Source organism: Sinocyclocheilus anshuiensis, unplaced genomic scaffold (genome assembly GCF_001515605.1).
Source record: "Sinocyclocheilus anshuiensis isolate Anshui unplaced genomic scaffold, SAMN03320099.WGS_v1.1 scaffold2041, whole genome shotgun sequence".
In the NCBI taxonomy this organism is placed as follows: domain Eukaryota; kingdom Metazoa; phylum Chordata; class Actinopteri; order Cypriniformes; family Cyprinidae; genus Sinocyclocheilus; species Sinocyclocheilus anshuiensis.
The window spans coordinates 190,312-207,149 of NW_015541069.1; the positions used below are offsets into that span (position 1 = coordinate 190,312).

At 36.9% G+C, this 16,838-nt stretch overlaps 1 protein-coding gene across 1 annotated transcript in view; it reads left to right on the forward strand.

Moving 5' to 3' along the window:
• The first annotated feature begins 1,682 nt into the window (after nt 1–1,682).
• Nucleotides 1,683–16,838, forward strand: part of LOC107690670 (voltage-dependent N-type calcium channel subunit alpha-1B-like) — a 118,678-nt gene continuing 103,522 nt past the window's right edge. The window contains exons 1-3 of the mRNA XM_016489057.1: nt 1,683–2,540; nt 4,482–4,587; nt 5,444–5,583. Coding sequence (XP_016344543.1) covers nt 2,278–2,540; nt 4,482–4,587; nt 5,444–5,583 — 509 coding nt within the window. The 5' untranslated portion in view covers nt 1,683–2,277. The remainder of the gene's footprint in view (nt 2,541–4,481; nt 4,588–5,443; nt 5,584–16,838) is intronic.

Consider the following 16,838-nt stretch of genomic DNA (forward strand, 5'->3'; position numbering starts at 1 on the left):
CCATTGTGCAGAAGAGTAGAGCTTATGGTTATGGATACTACTCCTCTAAGGCATTACGCCTTGTTCAGTGAGCAGTAGCTTTGCTAGTGCTAGTGCAGTATTACCAGTATTTCTCAAGTATTTTCCTACTTGAGCTGTTTGGCTGTATACAGTCTTTTAAATGTACAAAATAACTCAAAGTCAAATACAACCAGACCTCACTCAAAATCACAGACTTTTGAGAATCAACTTAAAATAAATGAGCACATTTCACTAATTATATTAAATTCATTGTGTCATAGATTAATTAATTTAAGAGATTTCACATGATTTATTCAGGTAGATTCCATAAAAAAAATCAAGCCTGAAAAACTACTCAAAAATATGTGTAATATTGTTACCTTAATTTTTTTTAAGTAAATAGCTTGTTCCATTTTTTACAGTGATATATACACACACACACACACACACACACACACACACACAAAAAACCGTTTTAATAAGAGTATAGGCCCTATACTGTATATAGGCCTACTGTGTCAGTATCAGTGTACTGAATCTGTGAATTATGTCTTAAAGGAACAGCAGTCTATTCCTGCTGTCACTCGCTTCTCTTGATTGAATAGCTTTTGTAACTTCAACAAGGTTTGGTCTTTAATTTATACAGTGAAATATGCAGTTACTACATTAGTTTACTTTTAAATTTCTGTGCCTGAAAATTGTTTATTTGATTTGTATCTTTGCTCTATTGTATTAATTTGTGCAGCTGCATTAGTTTGATTATTTGTTATTATGAATAGCACATACCGAACCGTGACCCTAAAACCGTGATGTGCTCAAAAACGACATCTGTTCAGTCGTTACATCAATATTTTACGTCAATATTTCTAGTAGTACACTCTGAATTTCACTGATTTTGAGCAGTATTGACTGTGCCTAACACTAGCCTACATGAAGACACTTCCTTGTTTTGTTCACATAAATAACATGCACTCGTATATCAACCTCAAATCCACTGTGTGCTTTAAAAACATAAATTACAAGTTGCTGTAAGGATACAAAGTTGATTGATCAAGGAAGTAAGAGGTTACGTAATTTATGTTATAGAGAAAAACTTGAAAGTATCTTCAAGTAGGCTAATTGTAAAACATCGACCTTAATTTAGTCAAATCGAAAGTTCCATTAAAAAAAACCCATTAGAAATTCCCGCGGGATCCCATGTCTCAAAAAACGCTTTTCTTCGATTTTCTAACGGGTTTTAGTAGGCTACTACAAACTGCACAGCTCTATTGAAGGGTTAATGTAAATGTGAAAGAGACCGAATACCATCCGAAAGGCGTCAGACAGTCAGGAGATAATGTCCTGATTTACCCCACCCGCACCCGCCGGTTCCACCCTTTTCTAAAACAACGATACAGTTGTGGGAAGTGCAGACGCACCAAGCTCTGTCAACACAGAGTGTGTCGAATTCTGGTTAACTTGCTTAAAAGTAACCGTCCATGTCGTTTGAGTAACGTTTAATTCACTGCCGGGGTCTGGAAGGGTAGGCTACATGCTGTATTTCCTCCTCTTGCCCCAGTGCCATGGATACTGTAGCGGTACAGGTGGAGCCACTGACAGGCTGCTTCACAGTCACGTGATCCGTTTTAGAAGAAGCAGCGGCTGCAGAAATTGGTTACAATTTCATCGCCAGGCCACGGTCCAGTGGAAAAAGGGTGTTAATATAGTTTGCGCCTTTTCATTTCAACGATATAAACGCGAGGGCGACGGACCGCGTGTTATCATCTGTTAGAGCGAAGAGTGCAGGCAAGATCGGAGGAAAACATCGAAGCATCTGCAACAGCATCGCGCGCAGGGAAGCAGGATCTTACAATCTGTGGGCTCGACTCCATTCAATCGCACCACAGTTTGTAAAGGGACCTTTGCTGGCTGGACTTATTTCATGGCATGGCTGATTATCTAAATCATTCGAGTGAGGCGTGAAAATGATCCTTATTGGATTTGACCGGTCGCTTTTTGGTGGATTGTGTAACGTGGAGCGATAAACTTTAACTGGGGTTCGGTTCATAACAGATGTGTTTAGATGTGCTCTGAATGGCTGGAATACTTTAAGGAACTCCCTGTGTGTGTGTGTGTGTGTGTGTGTGTGTGGTGGCTGAACAAGCTCTTGTGGATGCCAGACCTGTACGGATGAGAAGAACTCGTGGCTGGGACTACATCGCGCGTTGTGATGCTTCTTCTTTACTCTCTGTCTGATGTGAATTTGGATTTCTATAGTCAAATCTGCGCGTTTCTAGAATGGCTCGCTTCGAAGACGATCTCCCGACCCGGTATGGAGGCGGTGGCTCTCCAGCGGGTCCAGGCAGAGGGGTCAGCCGGCAGCCAGGCCCCCCGGGCGGACAGAGGATGTATAAGCAAACAATGGCCCAAAGAGCCCGGACAATGGCCATATACAACCCGATACCGGTCAAACAGAACTGTCTCTCAGTCAACCGATCCCTTTTCATCTTCAGCGAAGATAATATTATTCGGAAATATGCAAAGAAAATAACAGAGTGGCCATATCCTTTACATAAATCACAGGCACTTGTTAGAGGGCAAAATAGTACTGCAAACAGACCAATAATTCTGGTTCACCCATCAGTCTTAGTAAAACACTTGTTAAGGTCGCAAAAGTTTTGGCGGAAATAGAGGTATCGTTTTATGCAACACCGTAAGCAGTTGTGTTAATATCGTGGCGGTTACTTTCACTCTTATTGGGTTTAAATGACATGCAGCATGCAGGGTGTTGTCTCGATGGAGCAAACATTATTACAAGGTCCTACTGGGTTGCTCTCACGAATGCCTCTGGAAAAGCTTGTGATTGGCATGCGAAATGCAATTCATAATTGTTTGTATGTGATATTTAACGCAAGTGTCGTGATGTAAAATGCCACGTTTTTGTCCCTTTCACATCCAGTCACTGCGGTATTGATTCTTTTCAGTCAGGAAACGAACCTCTCTGTCGCTCATGGCAACCGAAACAGCTCTTGCGTTAGGCTGCCTAAATTGCTGTGCAGTCTCCGGAGACTTGCCCCTGGGAATACCAGTCATAAAGTAACTGAGATATACCTGCGTTATAATACGTTAGAATATAGCTTTCGCAGCTTATATTGTATAATGCAGTCAAAAAGCAATAAAGTTGATAGTCTAACCAATTTAAACGGAGCAGGTTAGTGCTTTAAAGTTATGGGGTCCTCAAATCTGAATTGTTACGAATGTTAATGATTTCGCGAAACTGAGTATTTCCCTTTCACGTGAAAACGCTTGAGGGGCTGTTTTAGTCGCTCTCCAAGGTGCTGAAACACCTACGCATTTAAAACTCGGAAATGCGGAAGTGATGGAGGCCAATTGAGCGTCTAAATGTAAAATGCCCAGTTTTACCACAAGTGAATAAAAATTTGAATTAACATTTCGATTCTGGTTTCTTAACATTTAATTAACAAACAAGACATCTGACGTCTTGTTTATCTGGCAAAAATGTGTTTTTGCAGCAAAAAAATATAATTTTTTTTAATGAGAAGGCCAACACTGACTGACCAATAAAAAAATAAAATAAAATAACCAAATGTTAAAATTGTTATCAAGTTCTGTGTTTAGTCATAGTCACAAACAATCAAGCAATGAGTTGTTTCATCAAACAAACTATAGCTAATCACTGATAGTTGAGATACGGTACAAAACATGTCTCACAGCGTCACCTGCCAGCCTTACCTGTGAAATCAATTAGATGGAGCTGAAAATCAGTTTGAACCATAATGGTGGGTAAAACACATTTTGTGAGAAATGGAAATTGTACCCAAACATCCAGTTCAATACCTCCGAACATGCTGAAGCTGAATGAAATAATCCAAAATACTTCCTTGATACATAAACCATTTTTTGTTTTTATTTGTTTTGTCCCAGTTCTCAAGAACTGGTTTAATTTTAAGCACTAAGGGAGTATAATTAATCAAATTCCCCATTTATTGAGGTTGTCCTTATGTTCAGACTACAATGAGTCTACAAGCCTGACGCAAATGTGTTTAGAGAAGTGCCACGGGAAATAATTATCCTCCTCCCCACTAACCAGCAGCTCTGTGAGGAATGACGCAGTTCACACAGCTCTTGACTGAGACAAAAGGTGCATGAGATGAAGTGAGAGAGTTTTTAATCAATAATTCTCGTGAAAAAACTTACAGTGGAGTTATAATACGGTGCATTTTAAATATTTGTCCAATAAAATCTAGGTGGCTCATTGATGAGAATTACTGATAAAAACGGTCTCCCTTCATCTCAGGTACCATATGACTCAGGCAAGAGCTGTGTGAACTGCGTCATAGACACCTTCAAGTGTATATTAGCTCTAAATGCCAGTCATTTATTCTTTATACTGTTCTTCATTGATTTCTAGTTGACAAACTTGCTTGATCATGTTATTGCTGTGAATTAATTCCAACTATTTATATCCTTAACACCATCACTCCATTTGAGTACATGATTCTCGCCACCATTATAGCAAACTGCATTGTACTGGGCCTAGAGCAGCATTTACCAGCTTTAGACAAGACACCCATGTCAAAACGACTGGTAAGTTGGACTTTCCCACCCTAAACAGCAATTTAAAACATAAACGTAAAACTGTCATTTGAGTATCCTTATTCTTTATCTCTATTATTCTTATTCTAGTCTCTTTTGGAGCATTGCCATAAAAAAAAATTCTATTCAAATGCAGAAAGCTTTTACTTTCTAAACTTTTCATTGTTTTCACCAAAGTCTTTTTAAATAGCAGCTATTACTGTAGGTCAGCAGTTTGTGCAGCCCACATTTGCATGATTCATTTAGCAGAGACTTCGATCCTTTGTGAGCTGCTGTCATTCAGCAGATCTCTTAACAGCCGTCCTAAACTGATCCACAGATCTTTGATGATGCTTGACATTTGATTGACATTTCAGCGTCTATAATAAAAGAGGATAATAAACTTAAAATGGACTGTCCTCTAGGACTTTTAGTATTCTGTGTTTTTCTGTATCACATAAGAGATTTTTTTTAAACAAAAATGAGCGCTTACATAAACTTTATTATTTTAAAAATCTATTGCTTACTATTTGATTTCGTTTTTGTCTCAGCATCTTACTTCCATAGTAAGGTTGAATATGTGATTCACTTATGTACTGGTATTAGAGGTATTTGCTTTAAATATAAAATAGCTGTTTTTATAGCAAAAGGCTCCCTATTTTCAACCTTTAATTTGCTTTATTTTACTGTATTGCATTGCTGTAGTGTTCTATGGAAGAACAACAGTTTAATGAAAGTTGTAAAATATTCAGTGCAGTTGCCACTGAGAGATTTCTGATTCTTTTTACATTTAGTTTTCATTGTAAACTTGCGTCTTGTGTCTTATTTTGTATGAATATCTACTCATATCTTTCCTCACTCATGACAGGATGACACTGAACCCTACTTCATCGGAATATTTTGCTTCGAGGCCGGGATCAAGATCATCGCTCTAGGCTTTGCTTTTCATAAAGGCTCCTACCTCCACAATGGGTGGAATGTAATGGATTTTGTTGTTGTGTTGACGGGGTAAGTTCAAATATTCTTCAGAATTGTTACTCACTGAATAGTTACTGTAAGTTTTTAATGTCAATTTTAAACTTTAAACCAAAGGAAAGTGCTATATATAAAACATGGGCATGGTCTGTCACAAGAAAAAACAAAGGCCAATTGTTTTGTCATTTTAATGCTATGGTTGACGAAAACCTCAAGTGGAACTGAGTTTAGAAGCAGATTGGTCTGCTTGACCCTGGCACAGGCAGTGTAGAGCGGAGGTCCTGTACATAGATAAATTATATTTGTGAATCTTGCCTGCAGTCAGGCCAGGGGTCTGGATGCGGGGGATATGGCTTGTGCTCCAGTAGTACAACTGTCTGGTGCTTTGGAGGTGTAATGGGGTGGAGAGGAAGCTACTTCATCTCCAGCAAGGCATACAGAGGGGACATACTGATCCTTATTTAAAGCACTATAATCTGGTGTAGATGATTGTTGCTGTCAGCATTGTTTGCCCTCAAATATCACTGTATTACCTTTGGTTGTTTTTGAAGTGTTTCTGAAAAGGAGGCGAACATTCAATACCAGGATGCAGCTGTTTGTTTATATGTTCCTGTTACTGTGGAACTTACATGGTTGTTATTGCATTGCAATTGTTTTAGTTGCATTTCCAATATTTGTGAGTAAAAAAAATCATATTATCGCAAGGGATTTTCTCATACGGTGTAGTGAAGTGCTATTTTCACTAAGTATCGGTTAAATTCTTGTTTAGTACACTGAAAAATATTGGTGTAGAAACTGTTTTCCATCAGTAATTGCTAGTAAATTTCACAATCAGTTACAAAGAAATGGCAAATAACACATTGAATTAAACAAAATTTTGAAGTAAAAAAACTCTTCTTCTTTTATTTATTTTGTTTTATTTACAACATTTTTATTTACAAATAATTTTCTTACAGTGTAGCAGGGTTATTATAGTTTACTGAAACGAAAACTATAAACATTTTAATTACTTGAAATTAAATAAATGTTAACTGAAATCAAATAAAATATATATATATTTTTTTTTGCTTCAGGTAGTTACCAAGGCAAAATTTCTCATTTTCATTTAGTTTAACTTGATGTTAAAATTATTCAATTAAAACTTAAATTAATAATTTAAACATATATAGACATAAAAAAAAATAAATGACAAAAAAACTAAATAATTAAAAAGTTAACCAAAATTAAAATGAAGATGGAAAGAATAAAATAATCTAATTAAAAATACACTCTTAAAAAATCTGTAAAAAAAAATAGGTATTGATAAATACTGTATTCTTATGAAGGAATTTTCTGCATTAATATTTTACAGGTGTTTTACCTGTATTTTGAATTTTTTACTGCATTGGGTTGTGCTTTAGGGTTAACGGAAATGCCTGTAAAATTAATAGATAATCCTGGCTATATATACTGTATGTATATATATGTATATATATATATATATGATATTTGTAAATAGTGAATTTATATTTTTATGTGAATAAAAAAGAAACTAATTAATTTGCATTTAAATGCATTTTTGCTTTTAATTCATAAAAATTATATATAATATTTAAAAATAATAGTAAAATGTCAAATGAAGATTTTGTCTTTTTTGTGGTTTTATTTTGTCTTTTAATTTATTCAATTCGGTGGTTTAATTTTATTTAGCCTTTTATTATAATTTATTATAATGCACATGGAACTTATTGTTAATGTAATGTTTACTCTGTCTGTCTATTTTCTTAGTATTTTATTGGTGAAAGTCAGTTGATTTAGCAGTTTCTGTCACCTTCAGTGCAGGCAGGTCCATCACTCAGATCGTAATATCCCTAACAGGAGACAGATATGCTTCATTAAAGGGGAGCAGGATATATGATATGATAATAATCATAATCGGAGCATACTCTAAAAGGGTCCGAACACAAGCAGTTCAGTATGAATGGTCTTGGTCAAGACTTATTGATCCTTGTTTCAACCCCAGACTGCATGTATGGAAAAGATTTGGAATTGGTTGTGTATTAGTTGTAGGTAGACTCATACTAACTGCAGTGGAGCCAATCAGAAAAGTCCTTTGTATGTTTTTCTTAGCTGAACTTGTGGAAGATATAGCTTTTATGCAATGTCACTTCTGATTGGATTCGGTATCAGTTTAATTAACTATTTTTTTGCTTCAGGTAGTTACCAAGGCAAAATTTCTCATTTTCATTTAGTTTAACTTGATGTTAAAATTATTCAATTAAAACTTAAATTAATAATTTAAACATATATAGACATAAAAAAAAATAAATGACAAAAAAACTAAATAATTAAAAAGTTAACCAAAATTAAAATGAAGATGGAAAGAATAAAATAATCTAATTAAAAATACACTCTTAAAAAATCTGTAAAAAAAAATAGGTATTGATAAATACTGTATTCTTATGAAGGAATTTTCTGCATTAATATTTTACAGGTGTTTTACCTGTATTTTGAATTTTTTACTGCATTGGGTTGTGCTTTAGGGTTAACGGAAATGCCTGTAAAATTAATAGATAATCCTGGCAGAAAATTATCAATACATTCTGCTTTTTTTTTTTGACAGTGTATTAATAAAAGCTGTAATATTATTTCAATAGAGGATCACCAGCAGACTTATATGAAATTGAAGGAAGAGTTTATGTCATTTAAAATGGACAACAAGTGTGACAACATGACTGGCTCCACTGGTTGAGGGGCCCCAGGGTTATGCGCTCATCCCGAGGGACTGTGCCGTGACGGGCATGGTGTTACAGTGGAGCTGGTCCCTGTATGGTTACTGGCACCACTAGGGAGTGTCCTGCCTTTCTCTGCCTAATGGCAAGGAGATTTATTTTGTTCATCCACAGAGGCTTACGTCAGCCCATCACCTCACTGCAATAAACAGATTTAGTGGAAGCAGTTCTGTTCCTGCAGCGGAAAAGGCTGTGCAGAAAGCCTGAGGATATAGAGCTCTCAATTTGCCTCTAGACATCTGAGGTAGCCAGCTGAGTTTATTTATAACAGACATAAAGAAGTCACATTATAACAGTGTCTGTCTTAAATTAGACATTTATATCCCTTTATATTTATATGTGTGAATATATATATATATATATATATATATATATATACATATATTATGTGTATATATACATAATATATAAATGAATTTTAATTTATTCAATTCGGTGGTTTAATTTTATTTAGCCTTTTATTATAATTTATTATAATGCACATGGAACTTATTGTTAATGTAATGTTTACTCTGTCTGTCTATTTTCTTAGTATTTTATTGGTGAAAGTCAGTTGATTTAGCAGTTTCTGTCACCTTCAGTGCAGGCAGGTCCATCACTCAGATCGTAATATCCCTAACAGGAGACAGATATGCTTCATTAAAGGGGAGCAGGATATATGATATGATAATAATCATAATCGGAGCATACTCTAAAAGGGTCCGAACACAAGCAGTTCAGTATGAATGGTCTTGGTCAAGACTTATTGATCCTTGTTTCAACCCCAGACTGCATGTATGGAAAAGATTTGGAATTGGTTGTGTATTAGTTGTAGGTAGACTCATACTAACTGCAGTGGAGCCAATCAGAAAAGTCCTTTGTATGTTTTTCTTAGCTGAACTTGTGGAAGATATAGCTTTTATGCAATGTCACTTCTGATTGGATTCGGTATCAGTTTAATTAACAGCAAACTAGATTTGTCATTTATACGTTTTTTTTTTCTTTTACTTCATGTATGTTTTTACATAATTTCTTTTATTGCATTCAATATTGTTTCACACAGAATAACAGTTTCGTCTACATTTTATATTATGAAAATAATAAAAGTTATATAATAATAAAATAAGTATTATTCCCCTCCTTTAACCAGTCTCCCAGCTCTAATGTGCCTCCAATAAGATCTTTGGACTTGCTAATAAGAGAACATATCTGACTCTCTGGGTTCACATCTCGATCAATACTGTATTGAACCAAACAGTAAGGGAATGGCTTTGCTACAGCACTCTTCTTTATAGCTGTGTGTTGGAGCACCGTACTCTTTCTCTCCCTCTCTCCTTGCTCCAACCAGTTTTAGCGGGTGAGGGGTGTGGTGTTGGCCAGGGATCATACTTCGATGAATCGGATGGCCGCTGGGGTTCCCTGCTCAGATCAGTCGCTCTTAATGAGCTGCCTGGGTTCCCTGGAGGACGATTATGTTCGCAGCCTTGTGTTCCTCTGGGCCCCCATAGAAAAGGGTCCTGAGGAGGGCTTTGGATTATGTTGAGGAAATGTGTTGTGTCATCACAGCAAGACTGTGATGAGCTTTTGTTAGTAGACGTTATGTGGTGTGAGGCTTGATAGCTGAGAATTTTTATCGATACTAATTTAGCCTGAGATATATGATGCATCCAAGAGATCCAATAATGCATTACAAGAAAGCAGACACTCATTTTATATTATTCTAAGTCTGTTTCCCATAACACACATTATTTCCTTTTTGCTTATTCTTATTTGCAATAAACCTAGAAGAAAAAGTTTAATTAAATAAATAAATAATAAATACAAACAATATACATATTTAAATATATATATAAATATAGAATATAATACATAATGTAATCATATATTTTAGTTTTTTTTATTTAAATATCTTGAAATGAGAACTTCTTCAAATTTGAGTCATTTAATACACACGTCTAAAAGTCTGAAATAACATGATTTTAAAAAAGGAGTCTCAAACTCAGTTGATAAATTCCAGTTGAACATTAACAAAAAATGCAAATGTTTTTACAAAAGGATTTTTTTTATTCATCATACAGTTATTGGCTCGATACAGTTGGCAGTTTGACGGATGTTTACCCAATTTTTTGGGACGGATGTGAGCATAGGTTTGTTGTTGTTGTCAACTAGGCCTTTTTTAAGCCATATTTAAAAAATTATATTATGTTAATATACTTCGCTGCTGCAAGTGTAAGAATCATTAAAGAACAGTATAAGACAACATTAAAGGCCAAACCAAAATGCAAAAAGTGAAACAACTGATTTTCACACTTGATTTAAGGATGGACTATGAATGCTTGAGGGTCCATATGAAACTAGCGGTAGTTTAAGACCCTTGATTTAGAATCTCCTGCTTTTCATAAAATATTTGTGCTTACATTATATTTCACTCCTCCATCTGTTGAGGGCTGTGTAGGTGGTATAGAATATCCCACTGCTTCTAGCACAACATCAAGAAACAAACTGAAATTTTAAACACCATCTGTCCAGAACTTTTTCTTTTGCTTTGTCCTGTTTGTTCGCTGCAGTCTGGGGAGTCGTTGAGTCATGTTCCCTCAAAAAATGTTAATATTCCTATTACAGGTCTTCTGTCTTTCTTCTTTTATCTAGTTCCAGCTCCACTTGTGTCCAACTGTATGTGGTAAAGACATTGTATATATACATTGATCCCATTCACTGCATTAAAAGCCTATTCCACCTTACTGTTGAAGAAATAGATTTTGCAGTAGATGCACCTCTTAAAGCAATATCCTGATTTCCCCTCTCTCGATTCTCTGGGAGTAGATTGGGTTTCTGTGGTTGCCACAGAGGATCTTTACCTGTCAATACTAGTGTGTTCCTGTGGGTGACTAAAGTCATTTGCTTGAAGGGAGACAGTATATTAGACATTCAGGGTGTCGCAATCTTCCCTTGGTGCGGTAAACGTGCCGATATCATTAATTGATGAAGACAGTTTGAAATGCTTGTCAGGGTTTAAAAACTAGGTGATGAGCACATTTGTGATTGATCTCTCAGTAGATTTTCTCTGCTGAATGTACTATATCATGTTGTGATCTCTTTGATGTCAATGGCATAGAATGTGTTCTGTCTTCTGCGTCTTTTAGCACATAGACCAGACGTGTGGGATCTAACAATCATGAATTTTGTATAGAAGTGGAGCATAATGAATCAACTCTCCCACTGCTGCTACTTTTCCTTCATCTCTGATGATGTTCAAACTAAGGATTAGGGTTGTCATGATACCGATTTTTAATAGTTTATTCCGATGCCAGTGTTTGATTCTCATAACAATGTGGATTTTTGATTTACCACAGCACACTACTAGAAATCATTCTTATTTAAATAGTTGTAATTAATGGAAATAAATATTTAATATAGTAAATCAAGTATCAAGTATTAATATGTATTAATATGAAAATGAACATTAATTAATTAATTAATTAAAATTAGAATTGATTTTGGCCAATACCAAATAACCATTAATTATTTCTGCTTTAGGACCAATAATGAATATAATCAAATTTACCGAAATTATAATTCTGTTTTGTTTTGCCTGCTTCTAATGTTGTCCTATTCAGGGGTGTGTTTCCCAAAATCAACGATGCTGTTGGGAATCGCAATCCAGACCGATATGGTAATAAAAAAGTGCTAATATTGGCCAATTTACCATGTATCCCTAGTTCAAGACTACAGGTACCGCACACATTCAGGCCTGGCTCTTTAAAGGGATAGTTCACCCAAAAATGAAAATTCTGTCATCATTTACTTACCCTCATGTTGTTTCGAAGCTGCATGACATTCTTTCTTCTATGGAACAAAAAAGAAGATATTTTGAAGAATGTTGAAGAACTTTGGAGCCCATTGACATACACTGTATAGACGAAACAACAACTACACTGAGACATATTTTTCGCAAAAGAAAGTAATTCATACAGTTTTGGAACAAAATCAGGATAAATAAATTACAGAATTTTCATTTTTGGGTAAACTCTCCCTTTAGGTGCTTCCAAGTAGAGACAGCAGCTTCAGTTTATTCAGTGCATTCAGTCCTTTGTGAAATTAAATATCAATAATCAATCACGTCTTTACCCCAGTGATTCAGCAGCTGAAATGCAGTGTTTTGTTTGGAGGGGTTTGCCTGTGTAAAACCTTTGAGGTTTTGCCTGAGAATGGTTTTAGAGGCTTATAGACGTGCTGTCGCTGCCTCCTGTTGAGGCACATCACTGAGACACAGCGGGGGGCTTCAGTCTGACAAGTGTCAGTGTGTTATGAGTGAGAGCAGGGTGTTAGGTTTAGATTAAATACCAAACAATTAGCAGAGCTCTTCCTCACTCGCTCTCTCTGTGCCATCTTCACTGCTACTAGCAACTCAAGCAGGTGTCCCTTTGTTATTTTCACAGCTAACTTATCAATCGCAAGAGCATCGGGAGTCTTTTCTCTTGTGGGAATAGCCAAGCATGGGTTTTATGTACTCTAACAAAACCTGCCACTGAGACACTTTCCTAAAATAAATGATAATCAAAAGATGGTTTTTCTGTTTATCAGGATTTATGCAGGTCTATTGGATATTTTAAGAACATCTGAACCAGAATAAATCACTGTTTTGGTGCAACTGTTGTTGTGTTTTGGATTTTTTAATTTGAAGAACGACCTATGTTTTACGTTTTTAATAATTAGCTCAGCCTATAAATGTTCCTATTAATGTGAGGTTTGAACCCAGAAGATACTATATATGAAATACTCCTGTAAATAAGGGCCATTGTATCAGGAATTAGTGTTAAGATGTCTGTTTGATAAAGCCCAGAGTATACTTCAGTTTTTTACGCGTGCGCTAGCATATGCGTATAGTCGAACGCACAGCCTTTCAAAGTATACTTTGATAGCTTGCATTAATGCAGGCGGACGACACATTAGAGCAGGTGCTCTAGAAAGCTTCATCTTTGTCCGGCATCTGCTCTATTTTTCTCCAGAAGTTATGACCGATATAATGTCTTTGTACTCTTTAAAGTTGCGGCTCTCTCATAACCCTCTCACACAAGCGCTTGTCAATGCGGCCATCTGTCATTGTTGCAGTCTCCGTTATTTTGTTGTTGTTTTTGTATCTCCATCTCTTTAGTTCCATTTTCTACTCTGAAACAACGGCCAATGTGGTCACCTTGTGGAACAACTGATTTGTGCAAAACCAAGTCAATGCGCATGTGCAACCTGCACGTACAAAGAAGGCGTGGTTACAAAAATTGGATGGTGCACGTACAGTACGCACATACTATTCTGGTGACGAAATTTGCATCACTCGCACTGTACGCGGACCCGCTCTCTTGGCCTTAAGAGAGCTTTGTTGTATGTTCAGTCTCATTTTTTTTGGAGCTTTTGCCTACTTTTATTGAGAAACAGTGAAGAGTGACAGGAAATTATAGGGGGTTATATTGGGTTAATAAAGACCTTCTGAAGCGAAGCGATGTGTTTGTGTAAGAAAAATATCCATATTTAAAACTTTATAAACCATAATCTCTAGCTTCCACTAACTGTCGTACGCACAATCATGAGAGAGTGACGTTCCAGCATGTGACGTAGGTGTAGTCACCCTCGCGGTCTTCCTCTGAGTCCACACTTTTGTGACGTAATGCGCTTTGACTGCCGGGTAGAAGTCTGCTGCGGAGCTCGCCCCAGTGCGGGCTGGGAGAAGTGCGCATCGAGGGCGCATAGCGGCCACAAAGGGGGTACTTCTGAAAGCTAAAATGACGATTGGGACACCCTACGGTCTCGTGGACTTAACGCACACACGCACGCGGCGGCCATTGAAAGTCTGCAAGACCGCAAGTGCACATGAAGTGTGCCATTTGGGACAGGGCCGGTGAGAAGTGACAAATGCTGAAGCGCAGTGGAGAGAGTAAAACAAAACACTGGTCACGATTAGAAGTACAAAACGAGGATTTGTAAAGGAAAATGTCCGAGGATTTCTATATAAGCCAAAGGGGAATGAAAGGTTTTCCTTTGCTGTAAACAAAACTTGGTTTGTTACACAAATGCATCGCTTCGCTTCAGAATGCCTTTATTACCCCCCCGCCCCCCGTGGAGGACTTTTTATGATGGCTGCATGCACTTTCTTTTGCTTCCACCATCCACTGCCATTATATAGCTTGGAAGAGCCAGGAAATTTTTAAATATAACTCCAATTGTATTTGTCTGAAAGAAGAAAGTCATATACACCTAGGATGGCTTGAGGGTGAGTAAATCATGGGGTAATTTTCATTTTTGGGTGAACTATCCCTTTAATGCTGTGTTTTTTTCTTTTCTTTTTTAATAATTTAATAATTGACTTTTAGCATATAAAACTTACTGTTTCAAAAGGAAATACATTAACCCAGGACAGAAGTGATATTTTTGCATCTATCTTGAGCTATTGTTGCAGGTGGGGGATATTTAGTGTTAATGATGAATCCCCTGTAATTTATTATTTGAGGCAAGGCCTTTAAAATCACATAGATAGCTGTGATAAGACCTTTTTATTCCCAGCAATACGTCAGAATCCACCCATAGTGATGTAAAGAGGTCAGAGTAGGTTAAATAACACTGTGCCGAGACATACAGCCAGGGAATAATTATTTTTGTAGTCTTCTCTGTTTTCAGTTGTCCTCGGTTCACCTCACTGTGTCTGTTTGCTCTTGTGTAACAGTGTGTGTGCATGCATGTAAAATGAACCTCCAGACTCAATATTCTACTGCTGCACTTGTTCTGATAGCGCTCTGAAATCTGGTGGTTTGGGGAGCAGTTGGAGAAATCAGCTGTCATTTAATCCTAAACAATGAGAAGCAACTCAGTCTCTGTCTCATAAAGAAATGCAAACAATATCTCAGAGCCTTTCCGTTTGGGTCGGGCTTTTCACTCTCTTTGAACAGGTTATAATTTGAAATATATTTCATCACATTCTCTCCCGAGTCACATGCATGGCTCTCTAATAGAGGGACTGCCTGTTTACATACAGGGATGAAGTAACAGGACTACTGTTTGCATTGGCTAGAGTCAATAGAGTCATATATGACCTTTGTGATTCAGCTCTTCTCTATAGCGAAACAAACAAATACACTGATATAAAAATCAGTAAAGAGCTATGAATCATAGCCTCTTCAAATTTAGGTTGGATGGACCTGGCTGTGAAAAAAGTCATTTTGAAAAAAGTAATTTTTAGAAAAAGCAGGATCAGAAAATGACTGGCTTTTTCCTTTTTTATTGGTCATTAGAATTCGTCTTACAAGCCCATATAGCCATCATGAAAATTGCCTTTATTAGGAGTTACAGTTTATTGCCTGCTCAGTATCCAATAAAACATTTTCACTGAAATGAGACTCACATGCAGGGCATCATATTTCAGTGTAACACCGTGTCCTAACCAGACACATTGTGACAAGTTTCCAGCACCAAGCGATTTAGGTTAGAGCTGCAATTGTTTCTGTTCTTAGCTGCGTATTTAAAGTGGTCATATGATGCGATTTCAAGTTTTCCTTTTTCTTTGGAGTGTTACAAGCTGTTCGTGAATAGATAAGATCCCTAAAGTTGCAAAGATTAAAGTCTCAAACCCAAAGAGATATTCTTTATAAAAGTTAAGAATCGTCCACAAAAACGCCTCGTTCAAACACGCCCCCACATATCTACGTCACTGTGTGGGAAGATTTGCATAACACCGCCCAAATGTTCACGCAAAGAAAGAAGGCATAACTTTGATTCTCACTGTAGTATTGTTGCCGCTGCCATATCATGGAGAAGCGAAACTACTTTGTTTGGCCTTCCAAAAGTGAAAGTGAAAAAAGTGAAAGTGACGTGTGTAATGTCTGATTACTTTTCTTAGGGAATTAATTATTATTAATTCATTCAGGTTTTGAAAGGACTCGAATCTGAAAATTCGAAGTCCACCTGGTGGGGTTTTGATCCGCGGCCTAAGTCCGTTCCACGGCGCGATCTTCCACTCGACTTCTTGCAAGGCGGAGTGTGCATACATTAACAAGAGGCTCCAATTTATTATGTGGAGAAAAATCTTTGCGAAGATTTGGTTGATACTTTTATAAAGTTTCCTAATGCCAGTATTGTACATACTTCTCACTTCTCATTCATACCAAAGTTTCTCACATAAAATAAGCTTTCATTCAAGCTCAAACAACAGGTATTTTGCATACGCCCTGTTGATCATTGATCTTCTTTACGACCGTAGATAGCTGGGGAGGAGAGTCCTTAGTTTTTCCGGTGGAATGCGGAGATTCAATCGTTCATTTGTGCGATATTCGCAGAGGCCTTACACGTGACATGTGGCCAAGTATGGTTACCCATACTAGGAATTAGTGCTCTGCATTAACACCTGTTTCCTGGGAGAGTAGCCTACAATGCCGGTGTCCCGGTGAATTCAGTTCCCCTGTTTCCCCTTCGGCGCGCATGCGGACCACAGTCTATGATGCTGACAAATAATGCTGACTCACAGCCTGTAAGTACGTTTTCATATTTAAAGGA